This window comes from Strongylocentrotus purpuratus, unplaced genomic scaffold (assembly GCF_000002235.5).
Source record: "Strongylocentrotus purpuratus isolate Spur 01 unplaced genomic scaffold, Spur_5.0 spur5_scaffold_14, whole genome shotgun sequence".
Taxonomy (NCBI): domain Eukaryota; kingdom Metazoa; phylum Echinodermata; class Echinoidea; order Camarodonta; family Strongylocentrotidae; genus Strongylocentrotus; species Strongylocentrotus purpuratus.
In genome coordinates this window covers 12,813,703-12,830,476 of record NW_022145599.1, presented here as the reverse complement: position 1 = coordinate 12,830,476, position 16,774 = coordinate 12,813,703, and the positions used below count along the sequence as shown (strand labels likewise).

Genomic DNA, 16,774 nt, shown 5'->3' with positions numbered 1-16,774 from the left:
TGAGTCTTTAAATATAAATATAATAAAATCTTGAGGCTAAAATTTATAATGTTATTTGATAAATCATATAATTTCGTAAAATATTTTATATATAATGTAAAATACAAAACTAGTTTGCACAAGCCAGGGGAATCCCGGAGTCGCAGTAAATTGTATTGCACTGACGATTACGCTCTTTCATCATTATACTCGGTGCATGTACATGTAGATGCTACCGCTTAACATCAACAACCTACTACGACTTGTCTATAGGCCTACTAGTACTAGACTTGCAACAGGGAAGCTACATACATGGACATTATTCATGTTCAAAGTGTTTTGAAACTGAATTTTCAAGAAGAAGAGCAATAATTGCCAATATGGATAAAGTTCTATCAAGGGTAAGACTAGACCGAATTTTCCGTCTCTTTCGTTCGTTAGCCTCTTATTGGGGTAGGGTCGGCTCTCTCTTTAGAGCCGACCCTACCCCAATAAGAGGCTAACGAACGAAAGAGACGGAAAATTCGGTCTAGGGTAAGACCAAAAGGATTTTAAAAATATTTTAAGTATTAGATTGACAAGAGTCGAGAGCTAAAGTCTCTATCTAATAATGATAAATCTAGAGTTAGACAGTCTAGTCTCTGATATCGACGGTTGTTCCGCTGAGATTACATCTGGCACCTCTGACCGCCTCTGTGAATAGGGAAGGTTGACAAATGTCAGTTTTTATTTTATTTTCGAATTTATATCGAGTGCTTGTAATTTGTTCTTTTTTACCACTACCAGAATTTTTTGTAGGAATGGAGAATTATGACAAATGTGAGTTACATGAGTGTACAATTATTTCTGAAAATAATTGTGTAATATATCGGACTCTGATCTGAGGTATTTATTGGCAATGGTGTAAATTAGGTGGACTAATTATTGGCACATGACTTACGAATCTTTGGATTTACTGATCCTGATCCTTGAAGCGGGATATTGTTGACCAATAAAAATGTTAGTGTTCAAGAGAGAGAAAGTGTGTAGTGTATTTAGTACATGCTTTAGAAAGTTGAGAGCAGACAGAGTTGCATGGGCAAATCAAAAGGATATTGTCGAGGTGCGATAGCTCAGTCGGTAGAGCAGGGGTCGCGTAATCCGGTGACCCGGGTTCGAAACCAAGTCGATGTGCTAGTGCCCTTTAGTAAGGCATTAATCCTCATTACCAGGTCCCTCGGAGAGGACCTAAAGCTGTCGGCCGTCTGGTTGCTTACTTACAAGCATTTATGCTTTCTTAGCAGTCTATCAGGACCATCACTACTACATATGAGGCCTTAATTCTAAAAGTGTTAACAACTTCAATATTATCAACATTTTGTTCAAGATCCATGAATGTTTAGTAATTGTCAAAGTTATAATTGTATGTTGATATTCGTTTTGTAGTACAATTTGTTCTCTTGCAATCAAGCTTTAATATACATGTATGATGTATCTCTCTTTGATTATTCTACCCCAGAATGTTATCATGTGCTACAGAAAGCTGCTAAGTCATCATCATCACCAGTGCATTAGATTCAAACAGCTTGGGTCACTTCAACAAGTCATAGCTGGAGGGAGTCAGCATCAACCTAGACAGTGCCATGTTGATGCTTCCAGCAAGGGATCAGTACAAAAAGGGTTAATACAAGAAGATAATAAAGGCAAACGAAAAGAAGGAGGGAATGACATAGGAGATAATGGACTCACTCCATCACCTCAGAATAGAAGTGTTCAACCACAGTCTTTAACTGATAATCAGGGAAATATGACAGAGAATTCTGGAGATGATACTAAACCTACAGGATCAGTATCCATTGTTGAGGACTCTTCAAGCTCACTAGCCAGTAGCAGTAGTAGTGGTGCTGGTGGTAGCGACAAGAACGACTCCTTGAGTGACACTTCGGAAAAAACACTTGCCAGTGATGATGAGAAATCTAGGAGGAAGGAGCCCCCAGTGGCCCCCGACCCTGAGACCTGCTGCGAAAGTGGTTGCGTCAACTGTGTCTGGATCAAGTATGCAGAAGAGGTCAAAGACTACTACCCAGATGGCCAGGATCACCAGGAAAGACTAAAAGAAATTTTGGATTTGATCGAGGATTATAACGTCAAAATGTTTGTCCGGATGGAACTAGGGATAAAGAAGTAGTCAAGAATGACCTCTGACCCTGAGACCTGCCGTGAGAGCGAAGTAGCGAAGTAGGCAAGAGTGATGAGCATGGATTGGAATAGAATGGAATTGTTTTTTATCCACTCTTCTTGAGGAAAGAGGCCCTCATTCACATTTATTCTTGATGCCCTCCAATTGCTCACTCATCTTAGTTTAAACTGATAAATTTCTCATATGAATAGAAATTTATGCAAAAATATAGGCCTTATATAGCTGTTAATGGGGAATTCAATATATTTTCTCTATGATGGGTGGCTTGGAATGACTTATATTTATGTCTAATGTGCATATTTGAGTTTATTGCAAAATGTGCACTGTGCAAATCTTATTCAGAATGAGAGATGACAAGCTACAATAGCATTTTAAAATTAAATATGTCTTGGGATTAAAGGAGCCTCATGTATAGCCAGTACTTCCAACGTTGCTAAATTATTTTAACTGTGTGCTCCATGCATTAATGTGACAGTTTTGTAAAAAAAGAGGTCATCAGGGTACATGCATGTTATTTAAGATGACACTCAGATGTTTTTGCATGTTTATAATATGTATTAATCGTTAATAATTTAACAAACACTTGCTTGTCTTTGCATGCCTTACAACCCTTTAACATTATTTGAAGGAATGCTGATGTATTGTTAAATACGGTAAACAATTTAAAACAGTTAAAGGTAAGGTTAGCGTGTGTCCTAAATCTAGAAAAGGAGGTTTCTCTGAAATCATATTTATGTAAGTAAATGCTCTTTAAAACATATGTGGTTTCCAAACTTCCAATAAAGTAAACTACAAATGTTATATATCAAAGGAAATCTTTGATACTATATTTTCAGAAAATTTGCAAAATAATGATATGAATTCCATCAACTCATTTGCAATTAATATTTTTTTCCAACCGACTGGAATCACTTTGTTACAAATATTTTTAAGGCAAAGGCATCTTCAACTTCATTGAGAACAAAGATTAAATTATGTGTTTTAAATCCCTGAATAGAATTTAAAGAAGTATTTGTCTTCTTGCAATAAACAATGAATGTCCTGTCATTCATAATCATTAACAAGACAAACCATACAATTCTATAGTTTTAGTAAGCCCTTGGTGCCGTTTTTCTCTGGGTCTATGCATTCAATATATATATATGCATTGGTAAGAGCATGAAAGTTGAAGTAGAGGACCAAGACTAAGTCACTAATGACACTTTATAACAATACAGAGTATCGTTTTGACAAAAGGCTCACAAGTACAAGTACGCCAACATCCCACTGAAACAAGTGTATTACAATTTAACATGCGTCTCAGTGTGGTGTCAGCAAAATTGTATTTGTGACAGTGTCATGAAAGGCTGCCCAGGTTTCTTATTTTTAATTTCCAGGCCTTTCCCCCATTCTAAATGTAAAGCTTTGTGTAGAAGTATAACGATGAAGTGTGCAATATTTTGATTTTTTTTTTTTCTTTCTGAAAGACAATCTTTGATAGACAGCATTGATAGGCAGCATATTTTTACCATTATAATTTTTTGTGATTTATTGCATAACTAACTATGCAAATGGAAGCACAACAGAAATGGTGGTATGTGCAATCAAGAAACAACAATAAAAAAAAACAGCTTCTTGTCCTGCATGCCCACCTACTTTTTATTAGTATTTACTATTTTACTATACATGTTTTATTACTATATTGTTACTATTACCTCTTTGATAATAAATAGAAGAAGGAGGAGTGACATACAGATGACTAAATTATTTATACGGTATCATACCTTTATAAATACATTTTTTTTGTATTTTTTAAAGTACAGTGTACATGTATTTGAAGAATTGGAATATTTTTCTCAAGAATATGACATAGAAAGGCTTACTGGTACTTCTAATTTACAAGGGGTATGAATAATTCAGTTGGTAACTCTATATGTAAGGAATGAATGGTATTACTTCTCCAGGATGTATATATTACAACCTTTGGAATTTTAGTTTCGTGCCAAGCAGAAAGACCCAAGTCACTTGAACATATATATTGTGGTCATATATTATGATTTTTAATAATCTTTGTGAAATGGATGGAAATATTATGTACCAGTAAACAAGTTCTCACCTTTCACTGTTTTCAATGTAGACAGTGTAAGGCCGGATGAAACGACTTATGTTGATTATATGGACATGGAAATATTTATTTAAAAAACTTTATAATGTGTTTTTCTGGAACAGTAAAGCCAAAGGACATGATTCCAAATTTTCCACCCTTTAGTTGGTCTCACATTGATATACCAGCCATCTTTAATAAGGGTTTTTAATGCTTAGGGAAAAAAGAAGAATATTAAAACTTGGAAAAGGGACTACCGGTAGAAGTTTTTTTTGTTACTATATGTCATTAATGCACAAAGATGACTTCAGGTTTAAGATGGTGCTTTGCCATGGCAATATATATGAAAACTAAGAAGCTGTCAAATATATATATGTGCTCATTTGAATGGTTTGTTTATTTATTATGGAATTAAATATATACATTTGTATGACTGCCAATTTGAAGAGTCCTGTTGTATCATTGATGACTACCGTACTTGATTTGAGTAAAACTGGGTTGACACAGTGTATTGACAAATTTTGAACTGAACTATTTCTTTCTGGGCCCTGTGATTATCAAAATATCCAAAGGTATTCTTAAACTTGTATATTTAGGAAGTGCTTCAATATGCTATCAATATTAGTTTGGTTTACCACAAGTTCCCTTCTTTCATCGACCAACCCTTCAGCAATCATGTTTATTCTGTACCTAGATATACATTATTATTCTGTGTTATATTCAATGACCTGAATGCCTCTTTCTGTGGCTGTATGTCTGTCCTTCTGTCTCTCTTTCTCACTCGCACACGCTATCTCCTCTTTCTAACTCTTTCTCCCTCTCCCTTACATACACTCTCTCTCTCTCCCTCTCCTCTTTTTTAATCTTATTACTTTTCTTATTTTTCATTTTCACACTCATCTCACTTCTTTAGTCTTTCCTACATGTACAAATCTCACTACCGGTAACTATTATTGTATTATCTCTCATTCTTCTTCCTCTTTCCCCATTTTCTTATTGCTTTAAATCCTCTGACACATACATGCTTCCCACAAAATGATCCAAAACACTAGTCGAGTTGGGGTGTTGCTTTTTATTCCATTTTTGCGTCATATTTCTCTCTCCTCATCCTCGGAGATCTCTGAAAAAGCATATGAACAATTTATATGAACAGCTTGAACATGTACATAGGAAAGTGGAAGGCCACAAATATATTCATACTTTATGTACAATCAATCTTTTACAGTTCTCCTTTAGAAGCCTAGATATAATACACGTAAATGTTCACCTTCAAATATCAAATTATTATCATCATACATAATATCGGCCACGTTGCAAACAACATATTACAAATTAATCTTCTTTTTATCGTACTATTCTTAAGAATAATAAAGATATGTTCTTCACTGTCGGGAGATCTCTCTGTACAAAGCAATTTAAGTTATACAAACTTCAGGTCAATATACATATAATATCTATATTACTATCATACACAAATGTATTTTGTTTACACAATTCTTTCGATACAAAAATGTTCTCATTTACAAGTAAAGACTGCCTAATTTAGCATGCCTCTTCCATTTCAGGAACTTGTAATGATATTATGCTCTACAACATAACGATTTCAAATAATACAATGCACCATCAAAAGCAGTTCAAAAGGATATCTTTAACAAAGCTAGTAACAGCCTTGCCCAGCATGTAACAAAACAATGCAATGATTCCAAACAGGATTATGTTTTTAAAAAGACGTTATAGACAATCATGACTTGTCCCTTTACAACAATCATTTCTATAATCGATGACCAGAAACGACATATGATATCATACACTCTCGGCACTTCATATGTCTTTAATAATCAAGTGCACATGCATAAATACTAGACACAAATTCGCTGCGAATGGTTTGCAAGAAAATACTAATGAGTTATTATGTAGTACGTGAAGCAAGGTAATATAAGGGAAAGTCCATCATCGATATAATTTATTGCTGCAATGGCAATCCTGCCAAGTGTATACATGTTATAAGTATACCGTATACTATCTTTAAACCAAATAGATATACTCGGTATATATGTATATATATATATCTCTCACTTGCTCTCTAAAAATAATCTCTTGTTGCTTTCTCATGCCTTTCAGGAATATTATGGATTTATGAAGAACATAGAATAAATACAACCCTTATAATAAAGCAAGGAACCACATATGTTTAACTCTAAAGCATATGGGTAATCTTCCTGGTGAAGTTAAAAAAAAAATTAGTTTGATATTCTGTTATTGACTTAAATTTGGCTTTCTATTGTAAACCATTAAGGCATACATATAAGTACCAGGACAAGCTTTCAATGGTTATAGTTTTCTGATATAACTCTGTGATATAGATCTCTTGTTAGTTGCTCAAAGAGGTAATAAAAATGTGAGTAGAATAAATGGAAGAGCACAATATTTTTTACCGTAAATATATAATATTCTTTTTTCTAACAAATCGTTTAACTCTGTGTCTGTATTCTCTCCAAAGATAATTTTATGTTGACACTGTGATTACCAACAAACCTTTTTTGTATGAACCTGGAAAGTATAATTATATAAATATTCAATCCTACTTTTGATTTTTAAAAAAAAGGTTTTAAAAGTAATTCAAGGTATCATATACAAAGACATCATCAATAAAATAAATGGATGACAAGAAATTAAAGAATAGTACATAAATTTCGCAGATAATTATCATCCACAAAATTGAAGACATGATTTTAGGACTTTGACAAAGTTTTCTGATGATATGTCCAATCGTATATAAACATGATATGAAAAAAAATACTGGTAATTGTAGTACTTCCAATAATTTATCATTCACAGGTTATACATTAACAATTTTAACCAATATGTTGGCTGAAGTGAATTTAATGCTTCACTTGTAATTACAAGAAATTATATCACACGTTGATGTACAGTGTACATATTGTTGCTCATTTGGTCAAGCAGTACTTCAGCGACAAATATGCTGTATGTACATTCCATAGTCGAGTGGTTTAAGCACTTGACTGGAAATACAAGGTTACGGGTTCAATCCCTAACACGGCACTAGTGTCTGTTGATGAGGCATTAATCTACATTTGCCGCTCCATACCCAGGAGTGAAATGGGGACCTGTTAGGATGATGAAAGCCTTTGTGATAGAAAATGGCGACCAAATGGGAAGAATACTCCCCAGGGAGTGAAAATTGTGCACACTGTGCATGAATTAATTCAATGACCGGGGTCAAAATATCTGTTTAGTGTTTAGAGACGGTATATCCTGTATTAGGCGCTATACAAATCCAGATTTGCGTATTTATGTAAATTGAAATTTGGAACAAAAACAAAACGGCAATAAAATGAGGAATTTAAAATGCACTAACTTTGAAAGCTGATTAGGCAACATATAGCTACTACCCACAATGTTTTTATCTAAGCGATTCATTTAGTCCCAGTTCAGTAAATTGAGTCATTATTCTGAAACCATGGATTAGTTTGCCAAATCAGCATCAGCATAATGAGTACCAGTAACTACATCTAGGCTTACTAGTATCGATCATTCTCTTCAAACATACAAAACACTCCAAAATCCCTAAAACTTCAATGAACGTCATTAACCACATGTACCTTCATAATGCCAACAATAAATATGTTTTTGAGCAAGTACTTCCATTCATACAAGCATTAGTCTATGTTTCTAAATTTCTTTTGAAGTAGTCATTCAGATTTGTCAAGGTGTCAAATTCTTTTCAAGAGGCAACACATTTTGTTCAATAATACATAGTTGTCTTTTGTTTTTTTAAATAAACAACATCAACAACACAAAATGAAACAACATGTACCCTTGACAATAGCTGCATTCAAACAATGTCATCTAAAAAGGTTTAAACAGTTATCATTTTCATCTCTGTCTAAAACCTGACATGTAATCCTTCAAAATGACCCAATTAAAACTCTGTTTGAGTAGTCATAAACCTCTGATAAACATGCATCATCAAATACATGAATTAATTCTCCTACAATCTCAACTACAACACCAACATTGTGCGTATATAAATGCAACTTACTAGCAAAAGGTCAGTATCGATGTGATGAGTGCTGGGGCTGTGTAGATCGCAAAAACACATTTATAAGCCTTTTTTTTTTTAAATCCCCTAAATTTATAAGTGAACACATCTGATAATTTCTTCAAATAACGGTGTATCTGTACAGATGGTACAACTCTATGATGGTCCTAAGCTACGTTCCCTGAGGATTAAACAATCAGTATCAAATGGAAGAAATCAAATTGGCAACAACGAAACAAAAATAAAATATTAAAGAAATAAATTATTCTAGTATATTTTATATCCCTTTGGTCCATGATCCAAAATATATAAAAGAAAGGAAGAAAAATATAATGCAATTGCAAATAAATTATTCAAGGAAGCAGAAGCTCATTATGTACCTTTCATTAACAAAAAAGAACAAAACAAAAAGGAAGTTGCCGTGCAATTTCCAAATCACTGCTGATTCGATTACCATGCATAGAAAATACACATATTCAAACTTTGAAGCCACTACTGCACAATCTCCCAACAAAAATAATTGCTTGTAGAAAAGTAAATCATTGGGTTAAGTCGGTAGGTCTGTCCAATAATTACAAAAGGAAATCTGCTTCTCATGAAACTTATTTGGTATCAGTATCACCGGTAGTAATCTTGGATATATTTCCTAAAAATGACACTGATTGCATACCTTGTGTTTATCATTACATGGAACATTTTACGTCGTCCATGACTAAATAAATTTATACTGGTTCAAATATCTTGATTGCTATTGTTAGTAAAAATTATCTGGAGTTTAAATAAAGTAATCGTACAATCTGAGTATTTTTATTTTGATGAGTTTGAAGGTTTATGTCTAGTTGTCTACTACTTCTTTTAAACAGGCATATCACTTGGAAGTATTAACAGAGATATAGACTTTAAATACTATTCCATGACATAAATGTATATACATGTACTTCGGAGAAAGGTAACCCATTGGCTATGGAAACCGGGTGGTTCCTGTGTTAAGTCTATGAGAACTAGAAAATTCAGTAGTCAAGGGGTTATCAGTGAAATTTCAAAACAAAAACAGGGACCTGTTTCACAAAGCCTTTTTCCAATGAAAAATGACAAAAATCAGTTACAAATCTGCTGATAACCAATCTGAAGCAACGATTTCAGTAGCTTATAACACAGAAAACTGTCATTTGTCACTGATGACAAATTTTGTGAAAAGGGGCCCAGGTGTCCCTTTTCTTTCTAAATGGGGAAACACCTAACAAGCAATAATGAAATAGATAAAGATAATGAGATGAGAAATAAAGTCGAGGTATTTTTCTGATTGACAAGGCAATGGCTTATTTAAGAACGTACAATCCACCACTTTAGCCAACCATCTTCAAAAAGAAAGATATATCAAGCGAAACCCCCACATTATTTGCACTCGACATCGTCATCTACTTTTGCTCAGTTGTGAATGTTCCTGTATGTGGATGTAGATTGATATATCATCTAGATTCAACTCATTACGTAAGTGTCAGAGACAACTATTTATCAACTGCATCTCGACCTAAAGGTTGAATCCCCCAAATTTGCCCCAAAGAAAACTATTGTGCTCTCAATTACCAAAACTCATGCACCCCTTGCTAAAATCAACATTATTATCTATCAGGCTTTGTCAAATGCACATAAATTATTTTGATATGAAAACAGTTAGTTTCGCGAGTGAGTGAGTGAGTGGATTATAAAGTAAGATTAGGCTATTGCCACAGAATGTAAAATTATTGAGAATTTTAGCGGTAACGCAAAAACTCAAAACCATACTTAAGATAATCAATCACAGAATTATAATGAGACAATAAATCACAGATTTTCATTATTTGTGAATGATTTTTTTGTTGTTTAAAGAATGTATTCCCTGCAGAGTAAGATATACGAAAAACATAAATAAAGATGAACGTTATGGCTGTTCAGTATGCTGTAACACACTACAACATGTGCAGAGCAGGTTTGTTTTTCACGTGGACTTCTCCAGTCGTACCTTAAAGGGAGGAGATGGAACAAGTTGGAACACGAGAACCGCTTGAAGATCATGGTGAAGGTTCTCGGTCCCAAATCTGTATTGCTCTCATCCATCCGCCCATCAACGAATGAAGCCCTTCTTAATCTATGACCTGAAGGATCGCTGCATTCATGCCCCAAAGGTTTCCTCATCAATGTACTTTCACTTTTATGTGCGACCACAGATAAGCTCCTAATCCTCCAGATTTCTATGTGGTTAGGTCTCTGGCATAATGCAAGTCGATGGTGTGGACGAGAAATCTTTCATTGAAGCAATCCTGTATGGTGTTCTTGAATTTGATGTTCATATTCTTCTAGCACCATTTCGCACCCCCGAAGCAGTCCTAGGTGACCTTTAGAGCAGAGATGGCGGGCTCAGGTCAGATTGTCCCCCTAGGCCAAAGGTGATAAGTGACTTTAGAGGCAGCAGACATGGTGGGCTCATCTCATTCTGTCCAAGGTTCGATGGCCAAACCAGCTCCTATCAAAGTGGGGCGAGGAGACCCTAAGCGGTGTACAGCATCGAGAGATTGTCCCTCTAGATAAGCCCTACGCCAAAGGTCCAAGCTCCCATCAATGTTGGCGGGTGACCTTCGGAGAGATCTCATCTCCACTAGCCCATCATGCTGTCCAAGTCCAGGGCTAGATTGGCAAACATGGACTCGATGTCGTTGAAAACCTCCTTGCCATCTTCTCCTGATTCCTCACTGTAAAAGATCAAACCAAATTTCAACAGAAAATAAGAATACAATGGATCTCTTCCTTAACAGTTCTGCAAGATTTTGGAGGAGAAGTGACACTATCTGAAATAGTTTTCTATACTCAATATTATCCTAGCTTCAAATTTGACATTGACATCCTTCGGTTAGTCCCCTACATACCATGGACAGCTTATCTGACTCTCAGATTTGACTGAAAATAGCTTATGCTGTCTTCTTCTATCATCCAGACAAGCACATTGTAAAGATTGTTCAGTGCATATATTCAAAACAAAATTTAACTATGAACAAATAAACAACAGCAAAGACAGCCACCCCCCTCCCACCCCCAAACAAAAAAGAAGATATAAATAAATAAATGTTCCGTAGACAATCCATCTCTACAAAATGAACAAACATCTGGGGCACGTTTCACAAAGCCTTTTTTCAATGAAAAATCACAAAAATCAGTGACAAATCTGTTGATAACCAATCAGAAGCAAGGATTTCAGTAGCTTATTAACAAAATAAATTTGTCACTGATGACAAGTTTTGTTAAATCCCCTCAGGAATGGGTGTGGTCTTCTTACCTGGTACTAGCTTCCAGCTCTGCGGGTGGTGGTGGTAGCGGTGGAGACGGTAATGATGGAGAGGTTTGGAGTTTGAGGACTGGAGCTGGTGGTGGAGTCCAGCTATCATCTGCAAATTCTCCCATGGGATCTTCCATGGCCATGCTCCGTAAGATATCCTCAAGTTTGATGGTGGCTGTAAATGCAAAAGGATGGAGGAAGAAACTTTTTTGTAGATGTACTGGAAAATAACCTTCCAAATCAAATTAATGTGTATTTAAACACAAGAATGAATGAGAGTACTAAATATTTGGAAATTCTTAAAGACAGAACACTTTTGTCTAAAAAAAAATTGAATGAAGATTCCTTCAACATGTACTAAGTTACCCAATAAGGAAGCTGGGGATACCAATATAATTCATGTGATTACAAGTGGTTTGAGCAATATTTTTAAGTACACAAATTTAATTGATTAAAATACAAGGCAGATTGGACTTTTTATTAGGCTAAGTAATCTTATTGCTATATGCCAACTCTAGAATCAAGGATCAAAAGTCACAGCTTTGTTAGCACAAAGCCATAACAAAACAGTAAATCAAATTGACTTTAAAAGTTGTCTTTGTTTCTCATCTTTAAAATTCATGGACATGTACATATTTGTATATCATTCTGGTTCATACTACAATTATAGACTTTGGAAAGATTAAGTACCTTCACCAAGTGAGTCCGCATCTGCAGCAGCATCTTCAACTGGCTTGTAGCTCATGGTGGCCGGATTCTCTACAGGGAATGAAGGCACAGATGCTGCGAAAATCTCTGCACCATAGGAGCCACTTTCTCCGGCAGTCTGTCTCCTAGGGCTAAGTCTTGTTGGCTGTTTCTTGATGGTGTCTGTATTTTCATTCTCAAAACCGGTGAGACCAGTCTCAAGGGTATCACTACTCTCACTGCTATCTGAGTCCACCACCTCATCGTGATCCTCCAATTTATCCATGTCAGATGAGAAGATGTCTATATCCTTGGGGTCCTCGATGGGGACAAGCCTGTTCTTGGGCTCCTGGATAGGAACCAGTCTACTTGTTGGTTCCTCAATGGGGATTAGTCTGGGTGATAGAGCGTTTGTGGATGCTGGGGGAAGTGTCTCTTGAGGTTTTGAAGGTTTGGGTGGAGATCGAGTCTTGGGCAGGACTACTGGTGGCACAGCCCGTTTCTTCACCTCTACAGAGGGTGGTGACGTTGTCTGTTCGGTTGGAGGAGGTGGCATCTCTTTTGAGTCACTAAAAGGTACAGCTGCCTCTTCATTAACCATTTCATTGGGAGAAGGTGGTTTACGTTTTATAGTGTCCGAGTTTGATTCCCAGCTCTCTGATACTACTGGCACCTTCTGTCTTTTCTTCTGGCGAAGCTTAAGTTCAGCCATCATATCGACACCACCACCACCGATGTCACCCATCATCTTTTTGGGTGCACTGCTACTTCCTTTCCCATTCACTGGTAGCACTGCGGTTGCTTTCCTGCTCTGTTTAATATTGGTCAGCTGCATGTTTGTAGGTGGTGGAGGGGCAGGAGGAGGGGGCGGCTGTGAGACAGCTGGTACTGGTGGTGGTGCTGGAGGTGCAAACGCAATAGGTGCAGGTGGTGGCGGCATTGGTGGTGATGGTGCTGAAGAAATTGCAGCTCGTCCCATTGGTGATAATGGTGGTGGGGGTGGAAGGGCAGGTGATAAAGGAGCAGGTACCCTTACAGGAGATGCATTAGGTACCTGTACTTGAGTCTGAACCTCAGGGGCGACTGGAGGTACAGAGTTGGGTAATACTGGTACAGCTGGAGGTGGACCAACTGGGGGAGGAGGGACAAATGGTGCTTGCATATAAGGTTGCCGCTGAGGTACAGACCCGGGTACCACTGGAATAGGAACTGGCTTAGGTTGCTGGGGCTGGTTCACGGTTGAATGTCTTGGTGATGTTCGAGGACTTGACTTGTTGAAGGAAGACATAAACCGATCATCAATTTCTTCATACAGTCTAGGAGATGAGGATTCCTCCTCTCCTACAGAATTTGCATTCATGTTACGGTTCATGGTTTCAAAGCTAAAAGGAGCATACTTGCTGACTGGTGACTGATTGAACTCCTCTTGTTCAGTGAACGACCTTGACCGTGACCTGAACTCTGGTGCCAGAGGTTCAGGTTTCTTTGGCGGTCTTTTCAAAGTTTGGTAATTCAAAGGATGAGAGTCGGTGTTCAGAAACTGTTTCTTCAGCTGCAAAAACGTTGCTTGCGTCTTGATGGGCGAATCTTCTTCTGATCCTTTGGAGGACGATGATCCCTTGGACGACGACGAGACGTCTGTTGTCAAATCCTCATCAATTTCAGCATTTGAGTTTCGATTTTGATGTCTCGACTTTGGTCTCCAAATACCTTGTAGAGGATTTGAAAGAACAGGGTTTAATACTGGTGTACTATCGTCTCCGTGGGACTGCTTCTTCCACAGCACTTCTGCGCTGCCTGGTCTTCGTGGTTGACTACCGCCTTCAGAACTATTGCTACTATTTTCGCTGCCTGCAGCAGAGACAGCTGACGCTCTCCTCCCAGAGTCTAATACAGTTGCTGTAGAAGGTGGAGGCATCACAAAGCTATAGCTGTTGGATTGCTTCGATTGTTTCTCAACTTGGAGGCTCCTCTCTATCTCTGCCGCCCTATTTCTTGATAAAGACTTTGTGTGGCTATCTGGTAAAGATCGTCCTTGGTCCCATATACTGGTATTCGTGTTAGATGGATCAAGTATATTGTTACCCTCATTGCGTAAATGCATTTTGGAATGTGGGTAGCTGCCATTAGGAAATGTTGACGCCTGTTGAGATTCTATTGCTTCAGAAAGAATATTCTGTGCTTGTTCTATAGCTTGCGTTCCAACAACAGGCCTATAGTTACTAGTTTGGTTTTGATCCGACAAAGGGTAATTCTTTGGTTGCTCATTGTTTTTCCTAGGGGACTGCGGTACTTGCACAGATGAGTAAATCGGGTGATCCTGCTGGGCATTCATACTCTGGGGTTGTGGGATATCTTGCCTGGATTCTTGCTGTACCTGAACATGATGATTATGGGCATTTTGGAGGTGCACCGCAGCATCCTGTTGAGGAATCGCGAATGGTGTAGGGATGCCATGCCTACCACCTGGCATGGACACTGAAGAAGAATTAGAATCCTTGCGCACCACTTGATTGTGGGTCGGTCTAGGTGAAGTCCTTTGAGCTTGTGCTACATTCATATCATCCTGTGGTGGATTTGCATTCACCATTTGATTTTGGACTTGATTATGGGCTTGTTGTTGATGGGTATGCTGGGGAGAATTTGTTCTTTGAACCTGTGCAGGATTTAAATTCACCATTTGATTTTGAATTTGATTATGGGCTTGTTGTTGATGGGTATGATTTGGAGAATTCGTTCTTTGAAACTGTGGTGAATTTGCATCCATCGTTTGATTTTGACTTTGATTATGGGCTTGTTGTTGATGAATATGCTTAGGAGAATTCGTTCTTTGAAACTGTTGTGGATTTGCATTCATCATTTGATTTGGAATTTGATTATGGGCTTCTTGTTGATAGGTATGCTTGGGAGAATTCGTTCTTTGAAACTGTTGTGGATTTGCATTCACCATTTGATTTTGAATTTGATTATGGGCTTGTTGGTGCTGGATCTGGTTGGGGGAAGTCCTTTCGATTGGAGGAGCACCTGCATTCACCATTTGATTTGGAGCCTGCATTCCCCATTGCATTGCACCAACCTCTACTGGTTGTACCCTACTACTGTTCATATCTTCCTGTCCATTGGAAGGGGCCACACGGTGTCCAGGTTGTCCAACACCAGCTCTCATGTCCGGTGTCACCTTTGGAACTGAAGGTGCCGCAGGCGGCTTAAATAGAACTTCTGATGACCTACTGATTATGGCTGACAAGGGCTCGCTGTCATGAGATTGTGATCTCTGCATTCTCCGTAATGTATCAGTCTTTCTTGAAGGAGTTCTTTTAATGGTTGCAAACCCTGATGTGATCTCTGGATGTCTGGCCATTCCAGATGCTACAGCAGATTCCCTATCATGGTATGGTTTCATGGACTTCTTCCTACCTATTGTAGCTGTCCTTAGTTTCTCTGGGTCAGGGACTGTTGTTATCATGGAGTTAGTCCTTCTTGGTGGTGCAGGGGGTAGCGATTTCTTGGAACCCATAAAAGAATGATCCCCTGAACCGGACCCAGACCCTGACCCGAAACTGGACGCACTCTCGATCGAATCCCTGTTGCTCTGCTCTCTCTTATGGATACCAATAAGTTTATCAATACCCTGAGGCCCTTTCTGCACTGGCAGAATCTGCGCAGCACCGCCATTGGGTTGCTTGAAAGTCGAAAAAGAACCGTAATTTCCTTCTTTGGCATTCTTTGGTTCTGTTGTCGGTGTATCCTTTGGGGATGGGGTACGCTTCCCATCATCACCGACGTTCATCGTTGCAGTCGCCGGTACATAACTTGCATCCGCATGATGCTTGGGATGCCGTAAGTGCATCATCGGTGGATGTGGATCCTGGGGGGTCGTTGTGTCCTGTGACGATGACCCTGCTGACCTGTTGCTGATATCGCTGCTCAGACTCTCGCGGCTGCTGCGGACTCCAGAATGTTTCCTAGCGAGGGGCGGGTTGACAAACTCCTGCTGCGGTGACTGCGGTGATGCCCTCTCTTGAAGCGGTAGATGCAATCCTCCTGGAGGAAGAGGTGTGATGCCATCGACAGAGGATTGAGGTGATCCGCTGCCGCCGGAGTCGCTGTTGAGTTGATGACCGGGTACCCAGCCCTTCTTCTTCAAGTCTTTTAACCTCCTAACTGCAAGCATGATTTTCTTCTGGTGACCTAGGCAGGAGAATCATGGAAAGGAATATTGTTACTTTTCTTAAAAGAAAAATCAGACTGTTCTTTATGACTTTTTTTTGTCACCATTCTAATTTTGTTCAGACCATTTGAGTTGTATGTGATTTTAGTCTAGGTAAGAAGGCACTGCAGGTTAATATCTCTTCTCCTTTTCACAATCATCCTTTTAATCATTAGCTCATTTGATGTTATAAATACAATTATTTCATATCTCCATTATAAATCTAAAGGAATAAAGAAACAAAAGACTTTGAACAAATTTTT

At 37.9% G+C, this 16,774-nt stretch overlaps 2 protein-coding genes across 3 annotated transcripts in view; one reads left to right on the top strand and one right to left on the bottom strand.

Annotated features, from left to right (window-relative positions):
• The first annotated feature begins 264 nt into the window (after window positions 1-264).
• LOC105446534 lies at window positions 265-2,851 on the top strand. Its single transcript, XM_011683505.2, has 2 exons — window positions 265-380; window positions 1,478-2,851. Exons 1-2 carry the CDS (start codon window positions 360-362, stop codon window positions 2,144-2,146), a joined length of 690 nt encoding a protein of 229 aa, XP_011681807.2. The 5' UTR covers window positions 265-359; the 3' UTR covers window positions 2,147-2,851.
• Window positions 2,852-10,458: 7,607 nt separating this feature from the next.
• LOC590908 (TRIO and F-actin-binding protein) overlaps window positions 10,459-16,774 on the bottom strand; it is a 106,082-nt gene continuing 99,766 nt past the window's right edge. For both annotated transcript variants that reach the window (XM_030984215.1, XM_011683501.2), the window contains 3 exons: window positions 12,305-16,492; window positions 11,615-11,789; window positions 10,459-11,033 (listed from right to left, as the gene is read on the bottom strand). In XM_030984215.1, the coding sequence (XP_030840075.1) occupies window positions 10,940-11,033; window positions 11,615-11,789; window positions 12,305-16,492 (4,457 nt within the window). In that variant the 3' untranslated portion in view covers window positions 10,459-10,939. The remainder of the gene's footprint in view (window positions 11,034-11,614; window positions 11,790-12,304; window positions 16,493-16,774) is intronic.

Bases quoted from the DNA above. Each gene is read 5' to 3' on its own strand.
- LOC105446534 (XM_011683505.2), top strand. From the start codon at position 360: ATGGATAAAGTTCTATCAAGG. The intron at 381-1,477 runs GTAAGACTAGAC...ATTCTACCCCAG, and splicing joins TGGATAAAGTTCTATCAAGG to AATGTTATCATGTGCTACAG.